This window comes from Penicillium bovifimosum (genome assembly GCF_028826915.1).
Source record: "Penicillium bovifimosum strain IBT 22155 chromosome Unknown utg000001l_segment0_segment0, whole genome shotgun sequence".
Lineage (NCBI taxonomy): Eukaryota > Fungi > Ascomycota > Eurotiomycetes > Eurotiales > Aspergillaceae > Penicillium > Penicillium bovifimosum.
The window spans coordinates 3,076,190-3,100,551 of NW_026622710.1; the positions used below are offsets into that span (position 1 = coordinate 3,076,190).

General features: G+C 46.5%; 8 protein-coding genes across 8 annotated transcripts; 3 read left to right on the forward strand and 5 right to left on the reverse strand.

Moving 5' to 3' along the window:
• Positions 1 to 949: 949 nt before the first annotated feature.
• N7515_001167 (uncharacterized protein) lies at positions 950 to 1,554 on the forward strand (the record flags this gene model as incomplete). The annotated part of the gene is made up of 2 exons (XM_056661911.1): positions 950 to 1,121; positions 1,175 to 1,554. Coding segments are annotated over 2 exons (552 nt in total), but the record flags the coding sequence as incomplete, so codon positions are not given.
• A 3,954-nt stretch (positions 1,555 to 5,508) lies between these two features.
• On the reverse strand, positions 5,509 to 6,153 carry N7515_001168 (uncharacterized protein; the record flags this gene model as incomplete). Its single annotated transcript, XM_056661912.1, has 1 exon — positions 5,509 to 6,153. One exon carries the CDS (start codon positions 6,151 to 6,153, stop codon positions 5,509 to 5,511), a length of 645 nt encoding a protein of 214 aa, XP_056527078.1.
• Positions 6,154 to 8,874: 2,721 nt separating this feature from the next.
• Positions 8,875 to 10,893, reverse strand: N7515_001169 (uncharacterized protein; the record flags this gene model as incomplete). Its single annotated transcript, XM_056661913.1, has 5 exons — positions 8,875 to 9,128; positions 9,194 to 9,239; positions 9,392 to 10,453; positions 10,484 to 10,792; positions 10,846 to 10,893. The coding sequence occupies 5 exons, from the start codon at positions 10,891 to 10,893 to the stop codon at positions 8,875 to 8,877; spliced, it is 1,719 nt and encodes a 572-aa protein (XP_056527079.1).
• Positions 10,894 to 12,396: 1,503 nt separating this feature from the next.
• N7515_001170 (uncharacterized protein) lies at positions 12,397 to 12,983 on the reverse strand (the record flags this gene model as incomplete). The annotated part of the gene is made up of 2 exons (XM_056661914.1): positions 12,397 to 12,837; positions 12,888 to 12,983. 2 exons carry the CDS (start codon positions 12,981 to 12,983, stop codon positions 12,397 to 12,399), a joined length of 537 nt encoding a protein of 178 aa, XP_056527080.1.
• Positions 12,984 to 13,868: 885 nt separating this feature from the next.
• N7515_001171 (uncharacterized protein) lies at positions 13,869 to 15,608 on the reverse strand (the record flags this gene model as incomplete). The annotated part of the gene is made up of 4 exons (XM_056661915.1): positions 13,869 to 14,914; positions 14,975 to 15,151; positions 15,285 to 15,531; positions 15,582 to 15,608. Coding segments are annotated over 4 exons (1,497 nt in total), but the record flags the coding sequence as incomplete, so codon positions are not given.
• A 1,611-nt stretch (positions 15,609 to 17,219) lies between these two features.
• On the forward strand, positions 17,220 to 17,537 carry N7515_001172 (uncharacterized protein; the record flags this gene model as incomplete). Its single annotated transcript, XM_056661916.1, has 1 exon — positions 17,220 to 17,537. The coding sequence occupies one exon, from the start codon at positions 17,220 to 17,222 to the stop codon at positions 17,535 to 17,537; it is 318 nt and encodes a 105-aa protein (XP_056527082.1).
• A 1,841-nt stretch (positions 17,538 to 19,378) lies between these two features.
• Positions 19,379 to 19,781, forward strand: N7515_001173 (uncharacterized protein; the record flags this gene model as incomplete). Its single annotated transcript, XM_056661917.1, has 2 exons — positions 19,379 to 19,579; positions 19,635 to 19,781. The coding sequence occupies 2 exons, from the start codon at positions 19,379 to 19,381 to the stop codon at positions 19,779 to 19,781; spliced, it is 348 nt and encodes a 115-aa protein (XP_056527083.1).
• A 4,125-nt stretch (positions 19,782 to 23,906) lies between these two features.
• On the reverse strand, positions 23,907 to 24,244 carry N7515_001174 (uncharacterized protein; the record flags this gene model as incomplete). Its single annotated transcript, XM_056661918.1, has 2 exons — positions 23,907 to 24,020; positions 24,131 to 24,244. 2 exons carry the CDS (start codon positions 24,242 to 24,244, stop codon positions 23,907 to 23,909), a joined length of 228 nt encoding a protein of 75 aa, XP_056527084.1.
• Between the last annotated feature and the right edge of the window lie 118 nt (positions 24,245 to 24,362).

The following is a 24,362-nucleotide window of genomic DNA, read 5'->3' on the forward strand; positions in this document are numbered from 1 at the left end:
GATTCGGAATTTGAGGGTTTGTAAAGATTCGTATTGACCGCACGCTTGTCCTAACCCAGCACGCCGATTCTGACAAGGTGGAAGTACGCACAGCGAAGGTGACGGGAAGGAGAAAAAAGACGATGGCCTCCTGCCTTTCATGGCGGTGAGGTTGTTGAGGAAAATATGTCGTTGCAAATGGTAAAAGCCAGTCTTCAAAACCGGGTAAGGCGGTATCTCATCCACAGCAGACATCGTTCGCATCGTCGCCGTCTAATTACCAATTGTGGGCGTGGGCGAAATTTAAGGCACTTGCACAGGTTCGTTATATCGACGCGGTAATGCATAGACTGTGTGGAAAATATGTCATTCCTTGTTTTCACGGCAAGAATATACTGAGGGTGACGGGATGACCACCTACCTAACTTCATTGCATGAGGCGTATATATGGGTATGCGGTTTTCTTTGAGAGATAACCACAATGGCGTGGCTAATATCGGAGTATCAACGCTTAGCCTATACTATCGGACCTCAACATGCTATCACTGTAGGGCTCCCGCATTTCTACTCAACGTTTTTTGGAGGTGTCAGTGGCCTTCAAACAGCATCCAATGCCGTTTTTAAAAGATGCACCGAAGGTAGCGATGCGCCTTTCGCCGATAGAAGGAAAGGATGGCCAAAAGATGCAGATCAGGAGCACGTGTTGAGTTGGTTTGCAGATCTGAGCGGAAAGTTGGCAACATTCTCAGCGGACCACAATTCGGCTTCGTTCCAGCTGGTCATTCAAGTGACCATTTGGGAAGTTTAATCGGCCAAATTTAATAAATATTGAGGTACATTCCAAACAACCGCATTTTGAGGACCAGCCTTGACCGTGTCTAACATGGCATTGCAGAAATATAAATTCTTCGCAAATCCATCATACAACTTCAAGCTTCTCCACTAATATTACCTACCAACCACGAAGACGATGCAGTTCCTGGACTATGTGTCCCTTTTCTGCCTTTTCGCCGATGTCGCTTTTGGTGGCTCTCTGATTATCATCAACAACCACGACCAATGCATGGTGTGGTCAGAGAGTAACTATGGGTGCACAGGTTATTCGTCCCCTTTCGCTCGTCTCGATGGGAGAGATTGTTCAAGTAGGTTTTATTATGCTCTGGGCTCGGATGGTCAAGAACTGAAAATTTGCCAGGCTTCAATGTAAATGGTACCCACATCAATAACGAGACGCTGAAGCTCGATATATGTGGCACAATAGACGGGCGGCAAGTGGCATGGGTCAACGTTACGAAGGATGGCACCGTTTCTTTCCTAAATCAACAAGGAACCATCGGCACTTGCTCCCTGGATGACGATTTTAACGTGGGTAGCAAGTGCAGTGTTACGGAAACCGGTCCGTCGTATAGCGCAACCGCACTTCCCGTCTCGCGGCAAACATCTGCTACGACATCCATCACCAGCCAGCCTGGAGCTTCTTCGTCGGAAAGGGGAGTGTCATCAACTTTAATTGAAGGCTCCACTTCGACTTCACTCATCAGCCTATCCGAAGCTTCCAGTTCGGCAGAGCTCGTGGTATCGATTTCAGGATCATCATCGGTAGCGGGATGCTCTTGTATTGTAGTTAATACCTGAACCTCAGCTTAAACAATGGAGATCACTCTTTGCTTGGTAAATGGCCCTTGAAGCAAACAATTTATTCGTCCTTTCCTAGTTATCTTTGACGATAAGTTACATCAATTATGCTAAAGTCCGGTAGAAATGCGGCATGATGGGCCCAAAACCTCATATAGTGTTTTCCTTCAAACAGACTTCGGTGGTCCTGCACTGTTGTTGCATTGTTTAACGTCCGGCGGCCGCCGGGTGGGAACCCGGCTGCCTTGGTCCTGCACTGGAGACTAAGCTTGTACGGCTGAAAAAAAAAACGGAGATTGATCATGAAATAGGAGCGCGATCTAGCCTCGGACCGGAGCAGAGGGTGGAACAGGAAATCATATCAGCATTGTCGTGCTTCCCTTGTTAATTGCCTATTTTTGTTTGCTTAGCCTACTAGTGATCGTTTGTACATCTCCGGCCTCCTTCATCTTGCCTTGAGGTCCCTCTGGTTGGAGCGAAAGATTTCACCAGGAATTGTTCAAGTATCAGCCGAAGGCCACCATGTGCACGCAGTGACGCACAGACGGCGGCCGACAGGTCAAAGGTAATTCAAGGGAGGGTTTTTGTTTACTTTGCTTTACATTTTGTTATCTCGAAAAAGCAAGCGGGAACCCGAGTGAGGGTATCTATTAGTGTCTCATTAGCCGGTACCCACTATCTCGCGGTTTGACAGCACTCCCGAACAGCGTACACTTTTGGAGCGAGCTATATTGGGGGAATGTCATCATCTTCATCGTCATCGCTGTATCTAGGACGTGCAATATGACTTTACATAGGGACTAACTGTTTGCATGAACACTACTTAATATTGAAGCTTTCGAGACAGGGCACGGATGAGGGTTAATTGAGAAAAAAGTAGTATCTACCCAGCGAAATATGAGATCGAGAAGCGGCTCATTAAGCGGAAAAGTAGATTCACTCGCCTTACGCAGTGCTCTTGGTGTGAATTGTAGACGACGTTCCAAAAATGCGGCCGTGGGCAGGAGAAGTCAAATATGAGAGCCTGATTTACCCTTGAGAACATTCTTTTGGTCCGGGGAGCTATCTTTCACATGTGCTAAACAAAGTTCGGTAAGGTAAACACACAATCGATTGGTCTTGCTTCGAGCCTGTCGGTTGGCCATTTCCGTGACTTCAGCTCCACGGGCGTCATCTGTTCCCGTTTATGATTTGCCAAGCAATGCGCCATATCGAAATTTCGTCGAGCCAATTCTCCGGCATGAGGGAAAGTGACAAAGCACGACGAGAATCGTCGGAGTTAGAAAAATATTCATCTAGGGCTTAGTCAGACACCCGATTCATTTGGCCAAATATCAGAGGTATGTTTCTCTCCGGAGCTGTGCAGGGCCTCCAAACTGTTGATTGTAATTCATAATTCAGGGACTAAAAGCGTGGAAGGTCCTTTCCAAACTCACCGAGGGCAATTATGCGCACGGTAGATCAAGGCAAATGGTGGTCTCGCCGGATTTGCCGTATACCATGCCGTATCAAATGGGAATGCCCTCTATACAACTGGACTGAATGAAACTCTGCACCTTTTTCAGTCTCAAACCTATTCGATTGGGCATATTCCACATACCCAATTTGGAAGTATCATGTAACAGGTTGTCCTCAACGTTGCAATAACAGTACGGATCCGGTGACTGCAGAGTCTTCAGCATTATCCGGCACGATTTCTAAGTCGGGTTACGGTAAAAATACAATACAGTACCTTCTCATTTTGTAACCAATACTTTGGACCAATGACCAGACTAATGACCTGATCGAGTATGTTGAGCAGCCTGTGACCTGTACGAACTGGAACGGAACTTACTGGGATCGAAAATAACACGGTAGTTAACCAAGGGAGTACGCGGAGTACCATATTGTCAGACACTTCATTTGCAATACTGCTTAAACACAGTATTAGTGAGAATGTTGATAGGCCCTGTTTCTAGCAGAATCGTAGCCGACATAGATTCTTTATAAGCCCAGCCGTCAGCCTAGGAGAGCCTCAAATGACTGATCCAGGTTCTATCGTTAGAGACAACTATCTGCTTGCAAGAAAAAGGAATGACTCCAATACGAACACCCTGGCTTTCGATCGTAAGTCGTTTATGAAATCTATTATACAGAGCGTGGTTGCGTGTTAATGTCTTCTCGTCCAGTTGAAACCAAACGCTCAATCCTTGGTTTAGACATAGAGAAACTACGCGTCATTTTCGAGGGCCGGTTAATTGAATCCATACAAAATTGTTCTCCAGTCAGGTTCAGACTGTGACCCATCTATTGTCTATAAGAGCTGGTCTCCAATCAGTATCACGCGTTGGTCAAAGTTCATAACTATCGCGACAACTGAATCTTTCGAAGTGCACCTATGTCGCCACCCAGTTCCTATGATGACACGTCTTGTAGCGGAGCCACGCTGGGTTCTCAGGATTCAGAGCCGCAGGATGTCCCAAACTCAGAACTTGACTCCGATTATGTCCCTTCGGAAATGAGCGAAGATCGAGCATTCCTAGCTTCCGATACAGAAGAGCTCTCTTACGTCTCAGATAACAGTTCCAATATGGAGGATCCTGTAATGAGCATTATATACGACTACTCGAGCCATGGGATCGAAAGGTATGATCAGAACCAGTGTGTGTTAGGGTCTCGCTCTCCTCACCATCAGATACCGAGCCTCGAGAAGAAAGCCATCTTCACTTTTCGCCGGGTATAAATCGATACTCAGCCAGTCAGCTATTCTGTTTCCGCAGGTCGCAAATAATCATATGCTGGAAGTCACGCAGTTCCATCAACGTTACCTCAGGATGCTCAGACGAAACATGATTCGCTGGGTAATGCTCACATGACCTGCCTAACCAAGTTGGGTTCAGCTCAGAAGTTTCGTCTGAGGGTATTTTGAAATTTTGCCAAGAATTATCGACCAACAGCTTGACCGCTCCTTTGGTGTGTGAATTTCGATCTCAACGTTCTCAACAACCACGGACCTGACCGTCTTCAATCTTACAAGCGTCATAAATGCGAACTGGACAATTACTTTGATACAAAGCCTTACCGTGCTTTCTTCCTTCCAAGAAAATTGGGGTTTGATACAGTATAGCTACGAGCATCAATTCGAATACCCTGTTGGGTATTATCGTCTCACTATAAACTAAGTAATTCGGAGATTGATCTCGCCCTTGTCAGCCCGGGCCGCCAAAGTCTGCTTCTCTGATGTGAAAGGGCAGACTCCATTGAGCACTCTTTAGACCACTTCCCAATCGAGACCATCCCAGACATCCAAATACCTGTTCTAAAGCCCCTAAGCGCCGTAACTGGGCCGCCACGGATGACAAAAAGGGTCAAGAAAATGGTGATCAGCACCGTATTAAGCGGCATGGCCTGTTCCCCCGGATCGTATCTCTCATTTCAACACCGCCTGGAGAGGAATTTATCTCATTTGGACTAATCCCAACTCACCAATCTAGGATTTATCTTATGATCAACATTTGTCTAGTTTGCCTAGCTAAAAATACGGTACTACTAACTCAAAAAGTGGAGAAATTCTATTTCATGAGGCGTCTGTCCGACCTGGCTGCCTTTCAACCAATACATCTCTGAATGCAAGCAAAGAGACCATGGCAAAATTGCCCGATGTACTAGAGGTCAAACGACACGTTTTGCACAGAATGCAGTAACTTTTACGTGCGGGCATTTCAAGGTTATAGTTGACATATCCGTTATCGAAAGACTCGGCGTTTTTGGGACCAATGGTTCTCTCTCTTACTATCCTCTGGAGCTTCCTTTAATCAATTTCTATTGAAGAGCAGCAAGACCTTTTTAAAAAATCATCTTCTACAATAAACAAAATAACCAAACTAAACTAAATACACAAAAACTATCACTTTTTCAATCCTTTTTACTTGCTAGACGAGACCGAGTTCGACGTGCTGGAGGTGTACCGACATCTGTAGGCTCCAATCGCTTCTGAGTTGACCTTATCTGCTGCGGTCGTACAGACTCGGACACAGGTATAGAAGTAGGTGTCGAAGTAGGCGCAGAAGCAGATTTAGAGACTTGCTGCTTTTGCTGAGTCGATTTCTTTGATCGAGTCCTCTGTAATTGTACAGATTTAGGGGCAGACGTAGGAATCGACACAGGAATCGACGCAGCGGCAGGAATTGACGCAGGAATCGACGCAGGAATCGATGTAGGAATAGATGCAGGGGCCGGTGTAGGAGCAGGAATCAGCACAGGGGCAGGAATCGGCGCAGGGGCAGGAATCGGCACAGGCGCAGGAATTGGTGCAGGCTCTGAATTCAAAGGCCAAATAAACTGAGGACAAGCTGTCCGCTCTTTTAGCGCCATTGGCACTTCTTTTGCGTGTCGTACAACCTCTGCTTCTGCTATAGAAGCAGAGTATAGATCAAATGGCTCCCCTTCAGGTGGTGGTTTACCATAAATAATGACATCAGGATGGAACAAAGGCTCTCCTCCATCATCAGAATCACCTCGAGCAACTGCATCATCAATTCTTTGTATATGTGCCCTCATCTCTGCCTCAGTCATGAAGTATTTGCGATGCGTACGAGGACGAAATGGATGTTCATGAGGTTTTGCAAGAGTTTCAATATCAATAACCACTGGCTCAGAGGCGTCAAGATCAATGATTGATACCTCTGACTCTGGAGCATCTGGTGCTTGTGGCTCAGGAGCAATTGGTGTCTCCAATTTCAAAGCAGTTGGCGAAGCAGGTCCTGGAGAAATAGGATCTGATTTGATCTCTATCGTACGAGGCTTCTTGTCAAGAATGACATAGATCTTAGCACGTTTCTCTCGCTCCACATAATCAAATTGATCATAGAGATCCCCGAGATCTTGAATATGATCAAGATTATTGGAGATCAATGTAGGACATTTCGTTGTACAATGAGTTGCCAATATGATAGTATCACCTAATTCAGGCTCGAATTTGAACTTCTCTTCTCGTATTGTAGGAAGAAGATCTCGACGAATAAAGTCCTCAAAGTCCAAGATCGTACGACGTTGTAGGATATGAGCAACTCGATCTAAAGTTAATCTCAGTTTTTGAAGGATTATTATTCAATAAGCTTACCAACTTCTTTATAACCTTTGTCCTTTTTGATCCAGAAGTTAATCACTGTTCGGAGCTGGCGAAGTGGGATTTGGCTGATCATGTCTTGCTTGTTGTCGGGCTTGTGAAACTGTAGATGTCGTACGATGACTTCTAAACTGCGGACTCGCTGTCGCTGGGAGTATTGAGAAGAGCTTCCAGGTGTTAAGAGCTTCCAGGTGTTCTTCCACGAATAATAACCCTGACGTCGTCGTTCAGTATAACCTGATAGGTGAGACTGAGCAATCGATGGAGCACGAGACGGTCGAGGATAAGATTCTGGAATCACAAGAGCACCATATATCTGGAATGTGCCCCAAAACAGAAGGCACACAACACTAATGGCAACTAACCGTGACATCTAGATGAGCGATTAGGTCTTACTGTCGCACCTGGTCGGGTCCGCTTACAGCCCTCCGAAGCAGACGGCTATGCATGGTCGGCGTCAAAGTCTCAAGAAAATTTGTTGAGATCGAATTTAAGTAATGGAACGGTCGGCTTGTACCAGGCGATACATGATGCACTCGGGTGCTCTATCGAAGCTGTTAGTCCGCAGACGTTGCGCGAGTCTGATGCAGGCCCCTATAAAAGTATTAGCGACGAGGTGAGCAACCAATGTTTGCTGGGCTTCCCAAATGCTGAAAAACCCAAGCAGCCAAGCATATCGAAGCTTTCCGAGCCACTCGGGACAGCTTTAGAGAATCATTCTTTCACGGCCACTATTCGACGACTCGAAGACGCAAACCGGGAACTTACTGCTAAGCTTGAACGCGGCCAAATATGTTCAGAGGAGTTACTCGAGGAAAGGCAGCAGTGGGAGGCAAAGTATCGCCGGATTTATGAGGCTCTCGACAATAGCAAGTTTTTGGTGAAACAGCTGAAGAAAGACCTGAATCGCGTGCAAATGGGGATTGCAGAAGCTATGGAGATATGAAAGAGCAACCAGCTTCCAGAAAAGAAAGAATCCTGCGCGCAAGAGGATATTTAGGTTTAATATAGCTAGCGCTTCATCAAGTTGCTTGAAGGCCTGTTGCCTCTCACCATTCTTAAGCATGATCTTTCCGCCCCGTCTAACAGGTCACTCCGAGTGGTCGCTGAACCCTGTGGGTTGCCTCCAGAGCCCATGAATCAGACCCCGGCGACAAATCTTCGGGGGACTGGGTGTAGTGAGGGTGTAGCGAGTGCCATATACATGACGTTGAAATTCTCGGATACTTTTGATCAACATAAACAATATACTGCTGACGCAAGTGCTTGTCGAAAATAGCCAATGAGCTGCTGAGCAGCAACCTTGCCTACACCTCTTTGCAGCCTTTAACAGCGATTAGGGGGCTGGCCCAACATCTTGACTCTAGGATATTGCTCGCTTCTATGGCAAGAAGCAGTGTGCGTTTCCCTCGACTTCCAGACTGAAGAATTATTCTAATCATTAGCAGGGTGTTCATTGCGTTAAGATTCCAATAGTGGAGTTAGGAGGAGGTAGACATAACAAGGATTCAACTCCAGAGTGCTTCAACAAGTAAGGAAAACGGGATGTCTATGTGAACGTGGATGGGGTTCTGGATAAATGCGATATCCAACATATTGTCGGCGTCTATGCTAGTTCTCCTACCTCAAATTGAAAGCTTGTTACATTGCATTATATTTCATTCTTGATACCTCAATACTGTAAGCTTTAAACTTGGGTCGGTGCTCACTCTCATTCCACCTGGCATAGTCAAATCTACAATCGGTGCGCAGGCTGTAGGCCTTCAATCAAAAGCAAGGTAAATCCGCCAGCCAGCCGTATATAGGATGGCTGAATCCTGCACATAATAAGTGGACAGATCAGAAGGCTTGTCTTCAACCTCATTGAAATAACCTCTGCATGTAGCTTGCTTAGTCTCTTCATAGATCAGGTCAACAAGCCACAGCCACCCAGCCAGCCACACATATCTGTGCTTAGAGTGGTCAGTTGCTGCGCAACGCCCATTACAATAACAATCCCACCTACATCTCAGCATTGCTTTGGTCTTTTGTAAGAGCACGTCATGTCGGAACGCACGTCGTTGTTGTGCCACATCATCGGGGTTTGGTAACCTGGGCCATGTTGTGGTGAAGACAGATTGTATGGTGAACTGATTTCTGCATGTATACTTCATTTATTCTAGGATATCATCCAAAGGGCAGGCTGCTAGCATATCCAAATTGTCCTGGACTAGATTCCAAGACATTATATCAGAAGGGGTCAAAGTCTGGTAGCCATTGTCAGATTTGCAAAGGAGAAGATTGAACTTTGAATAGCGGCCTCCATATGAGAAGTCTCCCCAGGCAAGTACTTGCAGGTTCGGCAGACCATCAGCACTGAACGCCCACTGCGCAAGATCATGTATTTCCTCGGGTTTGTATGGCAAATCTGCTTCCGATTTTAGATTCCATCACACTTCTAAGCGTAGTCTTCGACAAGTGGAATCAGCTTACCGTCGCCATAATCATAAGTATAAAGAGACTCAGAGAACCAGCTGGGCTGCCCAGAGGTGATTAGTCTATCAAGGATTACCCCACTTATCCTAACGTGTATCAATTTGCATGACGGCCTGGGCTGCATCCTTTGTAAGTGACTAGCCTAGTTCTCAGTTAGCAATCATATGAAACTCAAGATCCGCGATCAATACGTACTAACTTCCCAGGTGGGATAGAAGATCCAAAGCACGACAATTGATTTTCTTGCAGTATGCGTTCCAAACGCAAAGACCATGGTATATCTCCATCGATGAGTTTCTGACCACCTCTATCCACCAGGTGGTGCATAACAAAGCGCTTGATATGACGATGACTTGATAGTCTATTTGTGAGAGTGGTCCAATCAATAGGCTCAGGAAGCATTAGATAGAGACTCTCTAGGCCGCAAACGTGATGAATGAGATTGCAGATCGTCTCCGTGATATGCATATGTCCACCTCTCGGAAGACTATTGAGATCGAGAGCAAGTTCGACTGATTTCAATCTCATTGGCATTCGAGGATTGAGTATCATTTGTAGCCAGTCAAGAGATCCTGGGCAGTTCCGCAATTTTAGACTCTTGAGGCGTTCGATATTGAAAGCATGAGCCATTTCCATGGGGGTATGATAAAAAGACACAGCCGACAGATGAAGATTCTCAAGAGACAAAAAAACGACTTTCTGGTCTCCTGGGTGGACGTTAAGCACTCTTTCCGAGAAGAAGTTATTAGGAGTACTTGTGGGCTGGGGGTTCTGGCAGCGGTATCCATCAGCCCAGATCTTCTCCGCACGAACCCAAGTCAAAAGATCAAGAGTTAGTGATTGGATTTGATAGCCATGAACTTCGATACACTTTCTGACGGATTCGAAGTCGTTAAATCGGTTTAAACCCCTCCAATCAAGGGACCGTAATCCTCTAAATTGAACAAGATCCACAGAGTACTGCGCGTTTGTATTCGCACCACATTCGCCATCCGTAATGAAGGTAATCGATTGAATCTGTCTTTGATTTCCGAGAAAGGAGTCCTTGCTGCCAAAGAGAGCCTCTGGAAGACATGTTCCTACCTCCCACCTAGATTCACGTAAGTGGGCTGGCCAAAGTAAGAAACCCGATACTAACCGGAAACTTCGTAATTGATCATCTGGAAACCTCAGAGCATCTAACGCAGAACTTAAATTGAAGAGAGGGCCCAAGATGCGCCCCTGTGCTATTTTATTAATTTTCTTGACTTCACGTGTCTGGTGTTAAAAGCAAGTGCCTTTACTTACATTGTCCGTTCCCTCGGCTGTGTCCTCATAGTCCATATTCCCATCCTGAACAGCCTCGTCAACGAAGTGCCCATTACCACCCTGGTGTACACAGCGGGATTCGAGTCGCTCATGGATTGGAACAATGAAGCCGAGATGTTGTGTGTACTTCAAGTATTTCCATGGTATCGCCTCAAGATTCGCAGTTAAATCCTCTAATGACAGCTCCGGTGCCGATAGTACAAGAGACTGATATAGATGTGGAATGGCTATACCATGGAGACGCTTGCAAACTTCACAAAGACGCTTCAGGTCCCTACGGCTGGCAATCTTTAATGGTGAGCGAGTGAAACAGGATTTCAAGGGAACACTAACTAACTTACTTGGCCAATTACCATAGCCAATAACTCCGACGGAAGCGCGGCCAGCATATTGATTATTGTTATTTCCGGCGGGTACACTCACGTGATCAAGGAAGCACCACACCAGGCCTAGATTGAAAACCAGCAGTGGATTGTAGTCCTGAGTGGCAATACGGTGGTGTAGGAAGTGCAACGTGAAAGTAAGGAGTTTTTTTTTGTCGGTTGTTAGTGTCGTGGTTCTAGGGCGGTGGCAGAATTACAGACCGGGCCCTACGCCTACGCCACAGCCAGGTACATACAAGACAAGAATTCGGGACAATTGAGATGTGGTGATTCTAGTGAGCAGCTCAGAGATCGCTCAGATGCTTAAATTATGACAAGATCTAGACTAAATCTAACTGGGCCAGGAGCAAAGGGGATAAAGCTGTAAGGATGGGAATAGTGTGATTGCGTCCACGGGTATGTTTGTGTAGTACTAGAGGGGAGCTCCTGTAGGTAGGAATAACTATTATCGGTTTGCCCGACTCCCAAGCATCACATAGACAACTATATTCATTGTCCCATCCTGCGGTCACTCAAGACTTATCTTGTTTTGTGGCGATCTCGCAGTGTTTGATAATCCAGGGGTGTTGACGCACGTTCTCCAAAGAAATCCTTTCATCCGAATTAAGAACGAGTAGCTTGATCTTTGTTAGTATTTGGTTGATGTTATTTATGAGAATGAACTCACCTTTTTTATAAGATCCTTGGCTTCAGAGCTAACAAAAGAAGGAATCGTCATATCCCCCTTAGCAATGCGCCTAGTTGTCATACCAGGCGTATCCTCAAATGGTGCCCTTCCAACCAGGAATTCGTACATCAAGACCCCTAGTGCCCAGTTGTCCACTTTGTGATCGTAAGGATTCAGGCACCTCCTCGGATCTACCATTTCGGGAGGCAAGTAGTCCAAGGTTCCACACATGGTGAGCCTGCGACCACTGGGCGCATGAACACTCCAGCCAAAATCCGACACCTTCAACTCTCCGTGGAGACCAACAAGAATATTCTCAGGCTTTATGTCTCGGTGAATGACATGTTTACGATGCAAGTACCGTAAAGCACTCGCCATTTGTGCAATGTATTGTGCTGCTTTCTGCTCAGGGAACCGATCTTCTCTTTGAAGGTGCTTGTATAATTCCCCTTTGCCAGCATACTCGAGAATCAGAATTATTCGCTTCCGATCGTGAAAGTGACCGTATAAGCGTAAGACGTTGGGGTGACGCAGATTGCTCTGAATCTCGATTTCACGAGCTACCTGTTTTTCGACCCTTCCTTGTTGGATCTCATGCTTGTGGAGTACCTTCAAAGCACAAACAAAACCAGTCTGCCGTTCTCGTGCGAGGTATACTCGACCAAATTTACCCTTTCCCAAGGGTCGACCAATTTCGAACATGCCTAGGTGAAACAGCTTGGGGACAGGCTGTTCTATCAGCTGAACGATATGCTCTTCTGTCTTCCCAGATGTATTGGCTTTTTGCGACCGAGAGAGGGCGTGTCGAACTAAGGGAAGAGTTTGTCCGTCTTTTGCTTGAGTCACTTGGGAGACGAGTTGATTGGCGGCTGCTTTTTGCCACTTGTCATCGCCCGCACTGTCTTGTTCTGGCTTAAACTCTGCATCCGAAGCGAGCGACATGATAGCAGAGAGGGGATGTCGAGCCCGAGAAGAAGCTGGTTGGTCTTTGGCTTGAGTAGATTGGGTGGTGATACCATTAAGGTTTGCGCTTCGTTGTTCGTTATCGGTGATGTAGATTTCGCTGGCCTTTGCGACTTCATCGGGGGTCTGCGTCGAAGTGACCGAGAGAGGATTTCGAGATTGTCGAGGAGCTTTTCCTCCTTTTGTTCGATTTTCTTGGGAAGAGACAGGTTCAATAATAGTGCATTGTGGATTGCAACTACTAGACTTGTGGCTCTCCGGTGGTTGGGATCTGCCCGATGGACGTGAGCCGGTGCCTGCGACCTTCTCCCTGTTGTCAACTGTGCTCTCTCTCAAAGCGTTTTGTAAGGGCACGGTATAGCCCACTTACCTTGGAATTCCGGTTTGAATTGGTCCCATCTTGTCCAACCTTCTCATCTTGAACAGATAAATGCTTGAAACGAGCCTCGAGCGCTTTGGTCGCCATACTGGTTTCGCTACCGTTTCACCGTTGCTTGACTTGAAGGAAACGAGAAGGACCTCGGTGAAAATTTTGTTTGGGTAGAGAAATGCAGCTCGAGATGCCTCTTGTGGATGATGGAGGTAGCAAGGGGCTTTGGTTGTTGTTAGAATTGAGCATAATATATCGTGTTTCGGAGGGCAATTTCGTGTTGTCACAGTAACTGGGTCACCATGGAGACCGAGTTTGCTGAACGGGAGAATAATTGGCTGCCCCACATAACGGGATCGCCTTGGGTGCTTAGGTAATGATCAGGTGATACTCAGCGAGTGATTATTTTGAGACAAGTGTCTAGTCTGTAGTGGGGTAGCGATACCGAACTAGAAAGGGCGAATTTAATAACTAATGACTGCCAAACTTGAACAGGGAATATGAAAATCTCGTTTGTTAAAATTACACTGTATGATTCAACCATTGGGCAAAAAGATCATAACAACAATCGGAACGTCCGATTGTCGCTGCAGCAGCATATATAGTAGACCATTCAAAGCCTAAGCTTTGACTGATATTCGACAAAGCCTAATAACTATTGCCAACTCAAACCGGGGAATAGCGGTCCACCGTTTGCCTGCGCCGAGGTAGACCGTATCGCGGGGTTGACACACCTTCTTCGGTGCCTTTGCTCTTGCCACCCGCGGTTTGAACTGCCTCGCAAGGTCCGCCTTTGTATGAAGAATCGCTCCTCGCGTTGGAACTCCGCCCAGAATGCCTAGAATTTCCGGCCTTGCGGCTCTTGAGGCGTGTGCAATAGCGCACCTGGAGGGAGCCTTCCGACCTCCAGGAAAATACTCTGCGATTCGTTTCCATGGCAGGCTCCGCTCTTCCTTCAATTCAATCAAAAGCTGGTCGTCCTTAGACAGGAATCGGGTTAGCCCGGTCGTTTTCCCAGCGCGGGACCCTTTCTGGGGGGTTGCTTGGTAAGCTGGCTGCCAATTTTGTTTCCATAATGTGAAGTAGCTCTGCCTGATCTCTGAGTGCAGGAATGCTCTGCCTGCTCTTCATAACTGAATAAATGACCCTTGACAAAAGTATCTGTCGCGTAAGAAAACCTCGGATAGGAATCGTTTCGATATCGTGCAAGCTTGTTGGGGAAGTCTGATCTGCGGCCACTTTGGATTGAACTGCCTCGTCGACCGAGAGGCGTTTAGTGTTCTGCCGGGGAGGTCTAGGCTTAAGCTGCACGGCAGGTCGCTTTGCTCTTTTCAATCGATGGAAAGGAACGCTGTTTCCATGTGCGTCTTCACCACTTTTGCCCACGTAGTTCGCATCGTCGGGGCCATTAGGGTCATCGCTGCTGTCATCAGATATATACTCATCCCGGTCTCGCTTCCTGTTCGAAGAGGCCATTCGTGTTATTGTGACAGTATCCTTCGTTCCTCCCTCTTGGGAACGGCAGTTGGAGATGACGACCGACGGCTGGTCCAACACTGGAGCCGGATCCAACACTGGACAGAATCCTACAACTTCCCCTGTTGGGCTGCATGGCGACTGCTTCTCACTGTCTTGAAATGTGCGCGCGATTGAACGCGTCAATGTTCCATTTTGAAGAAGTTTTGGAGATGCTGACAAGCTCCCTGCACCACGACGCTGTAGCTCGCCTTCATTGTCATGAGCTGCAGCCCTGTCTTTCTCCTGGCCAATAACTCCATGGCTTTCGGAAACGGGCTGTCTGTTGTACTTCTCGGCCGGCATGCTTTTCCCGATAGCGCAAGCTGCCCGTTTCGACCCTAATTTGTCTGCTTCAATTCCAGCATCTCCAGGCAACAAATCAGTTGGAGTGGATTGCTTTTCCTGACCCGCATGGTCAAGAACTTGGCCATTGACCATTGTATTGCCGTCTGCTATATCTATTGTCGGGTTGGAATGTGGCAAAATGTCTCCCTCCATCGTGGCTTCGTCTGCATTCTACCACGTGAGCCAGAGGACTGGACAGCCTAGCTGACTGAGAGAGCACTGACCTGTATTTTCATATGCTTCTGTTCGGCTTAGAATTTCTTCCTCCGCCACCGGGATGCAGAGGCCATCACGGACCGATGTAGAGTATAAAGGTGTGGATTGCTCAAGACCTCCCCCCTGGGTAATATCTTGAGAAGAAGATGTCACGTTGCTCTCATGATGCTCGTCACCTTGGAAGTCTGGTCTCAAAGTGCGAAGTCAGCCCTCTATTGCCGACCACTTTATTGTTAAGGAAAGAGAGATAGGGCACAATGAGTTCAACAGAATGACTTAAAGAAATCAAGGGGAGTCAAAATGATGGCCACCACGTACCATCGTGACGCTGGTCGGATAAACCTTGCCCTAAATCACTGCTGGAAACATCATCCGGCAATTCTCGACTCGCCATGTGTATATTCGATATAGCAACGTTTGCATCTCTTTCAGAAGAGGCATTCAAGAAATCCATGTCAAACTCATTCGAGCTGTCAATGGTCACTTCTTCCGCAAGCTTGTTGGGGGCTAATAACGTATCGACTTCACTAGATGCATGGAAATGACCACGGGATATATTGACTTCCTGATTGGTGATAGACAAAAGCAATTTTGCTCAACATAGCAGTGTCTAACCGGACGCTTCTTGTTTTGATCCCAGATCCTACAACCCGGTCAACTATTACCCTGGGAAGTATGTGTAAAAGATACGTGGAGCGATTTCTGGAGGGGATCCACTTGACATCCCCATTCTTCATCCGCCGATTAAATTATATATTAGACGCCCCTCACGAACTTCTCTCTGGGTAAAACAGGCCGTGTGGACAATTTAACAAAATTTTAGCCCCGCAAGGCTCGGATGGTCATATATCTTTCGTGCATCGACTTGACCATTGTGGCCAAAATATCGGAGGATGGAACTATCCCTGACCACCAATTAGTTCACCAATGCCGCTCACCGGGGCCACTACGCTCGCTTAGCCGGACGTCAGAAAGCACTTAACTCGACACAGTCTCTGGAGCACGGCCAGCCTCGACCATGTCTCAGTGGATATGCACGGCGAACATACGTTCAATAATGTCCAGCGCACTAGAATGCGTCTCTTGAACGAAATACCTTGTGTGTTGGTCATCTCCAGAGTAAAAATGGAAACTATAGAGAGTGTAGAATATATTTATAGGCTACGCAGATCAGTGTTCACGTGATGACAGCCCGTCAGCTGGCAGTTTTTCATATATTCATTTGTCACGCAAACTGTATGATAATGAGATCGGGATATCCTAGCGCGAGTACGTACAAAGTTTCTTAGCAAAATGTGGAATACATACGTTTTGGTCTAGCGGAGCGGCAGCGACATAAGTCCCGCTAAAGATGGGGGTGAGGAAATCGGTTAATATCATTCTTTCCTTCGGAATAAACTTATAAGGGCTGCTCTCAGGATTTGCAAGCTAGGCGCAACGCATATACCGAATAGTCAAAGCAAAGTCTCACTCGACCTTTATAATCACTTGCGGAACTCACTGCGTGGATTTTGATGCAGGCATGAGGTTGTTGGAAGACCTCATTATTTAGTCGCTCTTTGTCCTAAATGGAAGGGCGGCACAAGAAACCCAAAGCGGGAAGTGCAGATCAAAAGCATTAACAAAGAAGAAAGTATACGAACATTAATGGTCTTTATGGTATCAGAACAGTTCTATTGAAAGAGTTCAAGCTTAAAACTGCATGCATTCTAGACATATACATCGTGGAATCTAGATAGATGGCCACCACATTTCACTATGTTTATGCTGGCCTCAAGCACTAAAGGCTAGATCTTACTCGCTTGAGAAGCCTTATGGAAATTGCCATAGGCAATGTATTGCCCTCCCGGGCACATGAAGAATTCGGACCCAGTTTTGTCGTTCAGTCTATGAGTTATAGAAAAGGCAGTAGTTACTTACCCGTCGTACACGTGGAGAACGTGGAGAACGGTTCGCTTGGTAATTACACATAAATATTTTGTGCACACTGCATATGAGAGCATAGGCTATTTTTCTACTGTCAAATACTTTATATTATCATATCCACAAATGGGCAAAGAAAGGTGACTGTAACACACGATATTTTCATTTTGGATAAAAGCTGTCTACTTGGATACAATTGAGGGTTGAGATTCTATAGATATAGTGTTCGTTTCTTCAATTCCCATATGCTACAACTATGAAAGTTGATAGGCAATCAGCATTTGAACTATTCCATGAAAACATTGACTTCCACACCTCGAGTCACGTGCCATGAACGATATAGCAGACATTGTGCGAGCAATTGGTCACCAACAAGGAGAATATGCATACTATCGCGCCTGCTACAGTCTCTTCAAGCAGCTACAGGACTTGGTGGCTAAAGTGACCGAGGACTTGAATGGTCTTTGTGAGAGCCAGCAGTGCAACCCTTCTGAAGGGTTTTTAGCTGTCTCTCAAGTTGCCGAGGATTTCAGGTCGTCAGTCCAAAGCATCTCCGCCCACGAAAAGAATGCCCGACTGGCATTGGCCAACCTATGTTCGTCCAACAAACCACAGACCAACCCTGACAGGGCAGGTAACGCTGAATAGAAGATCATGGCTATCTTGATGGATTCGTTTCTGTGTTACTGCCAGAGCAAGGACATTGTTCTATATGGAAGTTGATAAAAGGTATTCCATAACGCTGGCAGGATTGCGGAGTAGTCTAAGTTCATTTTAAAAGGCATAGCACGGTTGGCACCTCAAAAGATTGTCCTATCTACGAGGTTATATGTCTCTGACTGATTACTGCTTTGCTTGTCTTGATCGAATGAAGTCTGCTGAGCGCAATGTAGCTATCAAATACTAGCTTCCCACCCCTCCGCAGCGATTCGCAAGTGATATAAGACTCCAGTTTCCCCGTTTGAGTCTTTTCCCGTTTATGATTTGCCAAGCAATGCGCATTTACACCTATCCCCCCACTTTGAGGTTGGCCTTTCAATTCATCGTCGCCAGACTATAATTCACTGGCCATATATTTCTCTGCGAGCTGAATCATCTCTATTCTACCGGATTAAACTAATTTTACCAGAGCCTATGTAACTCATTGGAGTCAGTCCGGCTCCATCGTTGGTGAAACTGCGTGACTGCCAGCACATGATTCTTTGCGATCCGAGGAAACAGCATAGCTGACTGGCTGAGTATCGATTTATACCCGGCGAAAAGTGAAGATACAAACCTCCGCGTTCTAAATCCTTGGCCGGTGCATCCTGAATTTTAAGCGCCGATGACAGATCCAGATACACGGTGAATCTAATTTAGTCAGATACCCAATTCATTTGGCCAAGTATCAGAGTAGTATGTTTCTCTGAGGAGCTGTGCAGGACCTCCAAACTCTTGCTTGTAATTCATAATTCAGGAACCAAAGCGTGGAAGATACTTTCCAAACTCACCGAGGGCAATTATGCGCACGGTAGATCAAGGCAAATGGTGGTCTCGCGGGATTTGCCGTATACCATGCCGTATCGAATGGGAATGCCCTCTATGTAACTGGACTGAATGAAACTCTGCACCTTTTTCAGTCTCAAAACCTTCTCGATTGGGCATATTCCACATACCCAATTTGGAAGTATCATGTAACAGGTTATCCTCAACGTTGCAATAACTGCACGGATCCGGTGACTGCAGAGTCTTCAGCATTATCCGACACGATTTCTAAATCGGGTTACGGTAAAAATACAATACAGTACCTTCTCATTTTGTGACCAATACTCTGGACCAATGACCAGACTAGTGACCTGATCGAGTATGTTGAGAATCCTGTGACCTGTACGAACTGGAATGGAACTTACTGGGATCGAAAATAACACGGCAGTTAACCAAGGGAGCACGCGGAGTACCATATTGTCAGACACTTCATTTGCAATACCGCTTAAACACAGTTTTAGTGAGAATGTCGATAGGCCCTGTATCTAGTAGAACCGTAGTCGACATAGATTCTTTATAAGCCCAGCCGTCAGCCTAGGAGAGCCTCAAATGACTGGAATTTTACTATCTCGTAATCTCGCAATCCAGGTTCTATCGTTAGAGACAACTATCTGCTTGCAAAAAAAAGGAATGACTCCAATACGAACACCCTGGCTTTCGATCGTAAGCCCTTTATGAAATCTATTATGCAGAGCGTGGTTGCGTGTTAATGTCTTCTCGTGCCGTTGGAACCAAACGCCCAAGGGAAACTACGCGTCATTTTCGAGGGCCGGTTGATTGAATCCATACAAAAGTGTTCTCCAGTCAGTTTCCGACTGTGACCCATCTATTGCCTATAAGAGCTGGTCTCTAATCAGTATCACGCGTTGGTCAAAGTTCATAACTATAGTGACAACTGAATCTTTCGAAGGGCACCTATGTCACCGCCGAGTTCCTATGATGACACGTCTTGTAGCGGAGCCACGATGGGTTCTCAGGATTCAGAGACCCAGGATGTCCCACACTCAGAACTTGACTCCGATTATGTCCCTTCGGAGATGAGCGAAGATCGAGCATTCCTAGCTTCCGATACAGAAGAGCTCTCTTACGTATCAGATAACAGTTCCAATATGGAGGATTTTGTAATGAGCATTATATACGACTACTCGAGCCATGGGGATCGAAAGGTATGATCAGAACAAGTGTGTGTTAGGGTCTGGCTCTCCTCACCATGTTATCCAGATACCGAGCCTCGAGAAGAAACTCATCAAAGCGATAGCAAAAAGAGAAATCACTCGAAACGGTCAGCTAAGGACTGAGTATCTAGTCCTCTGGTGCTCTTGGGAAAGCTTGAATTTGTGGGATGGCAAGCAAAACCGGAATCAGTAAATGTACAACTTTCTTTGTCCTTTTCTACAATCCTATAGCAGAATTAAAGAACATCGACGAGTTGTGAAACTCCAGTTCCCTTTCCTGATTTACCACCGAACTAACCCAAGCCAAGGTTGATAATAAAAAGTCGCAGACATTACATGTCAGCACGTGACCACATGGATTATGTGAAGATTTGATCGTAGGAAAGAAAGCTAAAAATGCCCCGAACAGCCTCACGACTTCCCCTTTTCAAGTCTCTGATAAATGGATAAATGAATGGAAGACAGGGCTCCTTGTGCAGCTTAAGGTGATATTGCCGATAATTTCGATTCTCGTCAAGGAATCCAGCCAACACGGGTTCAAGCTTGATGCCTCCGTTTGATAGCCCATGCAAAATTGCCGTAAGCGAGAAAAAGTCTCGGAGGTGCCAGGGCTCCTATTAAGTGTGAGTCTTTGGCTGGTCGGGTATTATGATGAAACCTACCTGAGCGAGCCCCAGTAGTTTGGTATTCAGGCGTCCTGAAGCTGCAATCTCCTCTGCCTCGTGACAGAGACAGCTCCATCGACGAGCGATAGCTTTCAGATGACAGTCATCGTTCCAGATGCCTTCAAGACTGATTCGGCGAAAGGATTGTAGTATTTCGCGAGTGATTATTCTCGAGCTATTGACTGGAGACTGATCGGTGACAAGAGTTAGTAGCGGGGTGGCAATTTGGAAATAGCGCCCATCCGCAAGGTCAGAGCCTCGGCAATAACGCTTGTAGCGAGTTTCGAGTGCCACGAACTGACAGATGATATTCTTCGCGGGGTTTGACAGTAAATCCTTAACTGGTGTCGTGATAGGCGAAGTATCAAGTGTCAAGGCCCGGTACGGGTTGCCACACTTAGCGTAAGTGAGACCGTGCCGGAGAGTAGCATAGAGGAAACGGTCGTGGGTTTGAGCAGCCTACTGTATTTAGTCTGGGCGGGCCGGAGACAGAGAGAGTGTTCATACTGATGCCACGGAGTCGTACTTTGCGATCTCCTTAGGGACTTGGCGGAGGAAAGAAAACAGTGAAAATGCTAGTCTGCTGTAATATAGCCTGAAAAGCTTCACCTTGGTCGATGGCATATCCAACACGTCATCAGCCCAATCCTGGAGACTCATAGTCCTAAATATTTTCCAGCTGTCCCGTAGGAGTTGCATAGTGGCTGCCCCTGTATCCTCATGCCTTGAGATTAATTTCCAGGATACTGGGATATTCTCGTAGGATTCGCGTTTGCAATGTTGGGTCGCAGGAAACGCGTTGGTGTCAGTCAATAAACTTCCCTCCTCACGTCGGCTAAAATCCAAATCCACCATTGGCCACGATACTTCGAATGCTGAGTGTCGTATAGCCCGGACTTGGGGCGCCTGGTCATCCATATGTGATGGGCATGGAAAGGCAGCCGCCTTTGGTTTTTGGAGAGATGGGGGCTGCTCTGAGTTGTAGGTGATGCAGTGAGGAGCACCAGCACCGGCCTAATATCGCAATTGGGCGAACGGTACCTCGAAACTAGGTTGATTTATGAGATGTGTCGATGCATCCTAAGAGGCTATTCTCCTATCAGTTCTTCCAGGAATTCAGGAATAATCAAGATGCTGTCAAAGAGACACTTTTAGTAGCAGGCATTTAAGTCGCGGCTGTTTCAACCCGGACAGATACGGGAAGCCAGTCGATCGGGGACATGTATGCTCCAGTTTGAACATTCATGTGCCACAGGCTTTGAAGACGGTTTTACCCAGCGGTTCAGTCTGATTAAACGATATCTCATTTCATTTGCTCTAATACTGTCCTTCAAATCAATTCGTTCTGTTTTGCCAGAATATGATCTTAAAAGCCGCCCCGGATGCTGAATATAGCTTAGTATACCTTCTCCGAATGTCCTTATAACCGCTTTATCACTCAGCCCTGATACAAAGCAACGCATTAAAACTGAAACAAATTGATCAACGTATGTTGTTTATTTACCACAAAAATGATGGGAAGGCATGTTAGCTCTACTGAACCAACATTCAAGCTCAGCAATGACCATGCGGCGCTTCAGTCCCTTTTAGCCAACAAGATTCTCTTGAAGTGCGCATGCGCTTGTTCTCGCCATTTCATATAGTACGTCGGTAAATCTTGCCACATTATAACACTCCGTCGTCCATCTTAGGTTGCTAGAAAAGGCAGCAAAGAACATTCGATCCGTCAACTCTAGATTTTTATAACCCTTTCTCACTTGAGAATACGGGCCCCCATGAGCCTCGGGTGGCGTGAAGCTTCTGACAAGGCGGAGTTTGCAAAGGAGCCTTGCAGTGCGATAAAAATCCCATCCCTCCGAGTTCCACGTCAAGCCATTCGTTCGTTCGGCTACCAACATGTCAGAATGCAGTGGCAGCCAAAACGCAAACCCAATCCTCGGAATGCTCTACGCTTTTGCAGGAAGCCAGCACGTGACCTACTTCACAAAGTGGCCAGGGAAGGGATTCGCTCAATTACAGCCCAAGTTCAAGCTACAGATCATGGAACGATGGCATTGGGTCGAAGAGCAATAAGGTCCTCTCTCACAGAGTGCATTCAACAATTGCACCTTCTTCTCATTGAACAGATTGATCAATCGACGCACGTTACCCAAGAACAGGTCCTCGGAAGAATTGCACAGCGGTTCCCCAAGTACAAGTCGGTGATAAGTGCAATCCCGGCTGTGGCGAAGTGTATCCCGGAAGATTTGAAACAGCGCTTGGCTGTTAGATCGCAATCCAAATCATTCAAAATCGCGTTGGTGCTGCTAAACACTTGGGTAAAATAATGTTGTGTGCTTCTCATATGCTCGTCATGCAAAGTTTTTCCCGGCCATACAGTAACCGAAGACCCGTCTAGTCAGCTTCTATCCGATTCTGACGAACGGAGACACCCAGGTACCTATACGTGAATTGGATATTGGCTTGCACCAAACACCATCGGCTGTCGCGGAAAGAGCAACGGTGCCGATAGCCAGCCCCAGACGTCGTATTCCTTTAAAGACTGTACATCTGGAAAAACTGTCGGAAGTGCAGGCCCTACGAGTAGAAAAATGGTCTACTGTGATTACAAGAGTGGTCGACCAATTTTTGTCAACAGTGATTTGAATACAGATATGTTCTTGAGACATTTCTGTCCAAGGGGCAGATCGCAGCTATGTAACAGAATGAGGGAATTCAATCCAAGCTCCTTGCCAACGTGTTGAACTACATATGCAAGTGCTATGCTATTTGCATGGTCCTGGGACAGACCCATTGTATAGTTGCAGATTCATTTCATCAAAACACTCTCAGCCAGGGTGCATTCCATTCAGTTGTACATGTTGAGATACGCATATACAGGAGCTTCCAGTAAAACATCGGAATGAAGAGAGCGCTATATAATGGTTACTGATACAACTCCCTCCAAATTTCAATCCCACGCAGGAGTTCACGCGCTTCAACCTCCTCTCTTTCATTGCCTTCAATACTGACAAAGCGTAGTGCCTCCATAAGCCATTTAAAAGGGATTTTCTCACTATGGCTTCCTCGCAGTATATGATAGAGAACGTCTCGCGTATCTTCAATGGTCAGTCGGGGTAAGGTTGACGGGTCTTGGAAGCACAAACCAGGATACGTCAGTTCGGTCGAATATGTGTTTTGGATCCCAACCAAGACCTCTGGGCTCAGAGATCTCATCCATAGATGCAAAATAGCTTCACATGCATCCGGGTCCAACGCTTCGAAGGCAGGTCTATAGAAGTTCTCCAGGCGAGCTGCGTCGCAACGCTTGAGATTTGACAGTATGTTTACCAGGGCTGGGTTGTTTCTAGCCACAAATTGATGTGAAGTCAGTCTCAACAGGAATGATTATTTTGCAATGAGTAGAAAGCAGCGGGCTCTTAGTTGGGAGAAGCACTCGCACAGTATTGTCGTTCTCATGTAGGCTGATGAATTGAAGGGGCGCAAAACTGTTGGGCTCATTGTGTCTTTGCCTCCTGTACAATCCCGTACATCAGCAATGTTCTCCATGAAGGACTGAAATAATAGTTGCCTCACTTGCAGCTCTTGGGCACAGCTTGCCTTGGTATGGCCATCCTCATGAATGACTCCTGCATATTGCTAAATGTTGCCTCCTAGCCGGTGAACCCAATGGTATGGTTGGCGAGGGCGTATTCATCCGGGTTCTGATGAAAACCGACCATTTCTCCCGCCTGGGGCGAGGGTGGCTGTGGTTCATAGCAGTTGGCCTGAACATAAGATTGCTCAGTCATAACCCCTTATTTTTGCAAATTAGCACCATTTATATCCTTGTACGTTGGCTTTGAGGAATTTGAACTCCAGACAGAGCTAGACATACCTGTCCCGTGGGGATGTTTGATGATGCTCTCACTGAGCGGATATGACGGGGGACTTGGACCAGGGGCAAGGGTGCTGAAAGGTTGGGTGTACAGATGTGGAGGCCAGTGGCCATTGTTACTTGCCATGGTCCAAAGGATCGCACCCTTGATCACCAATCTGCAATGTCTTCTGGAACAAGTATGGCCTTGGAAACTACGCGATCTCGACTGCAGCGGTCCAAAAGCAAGCAT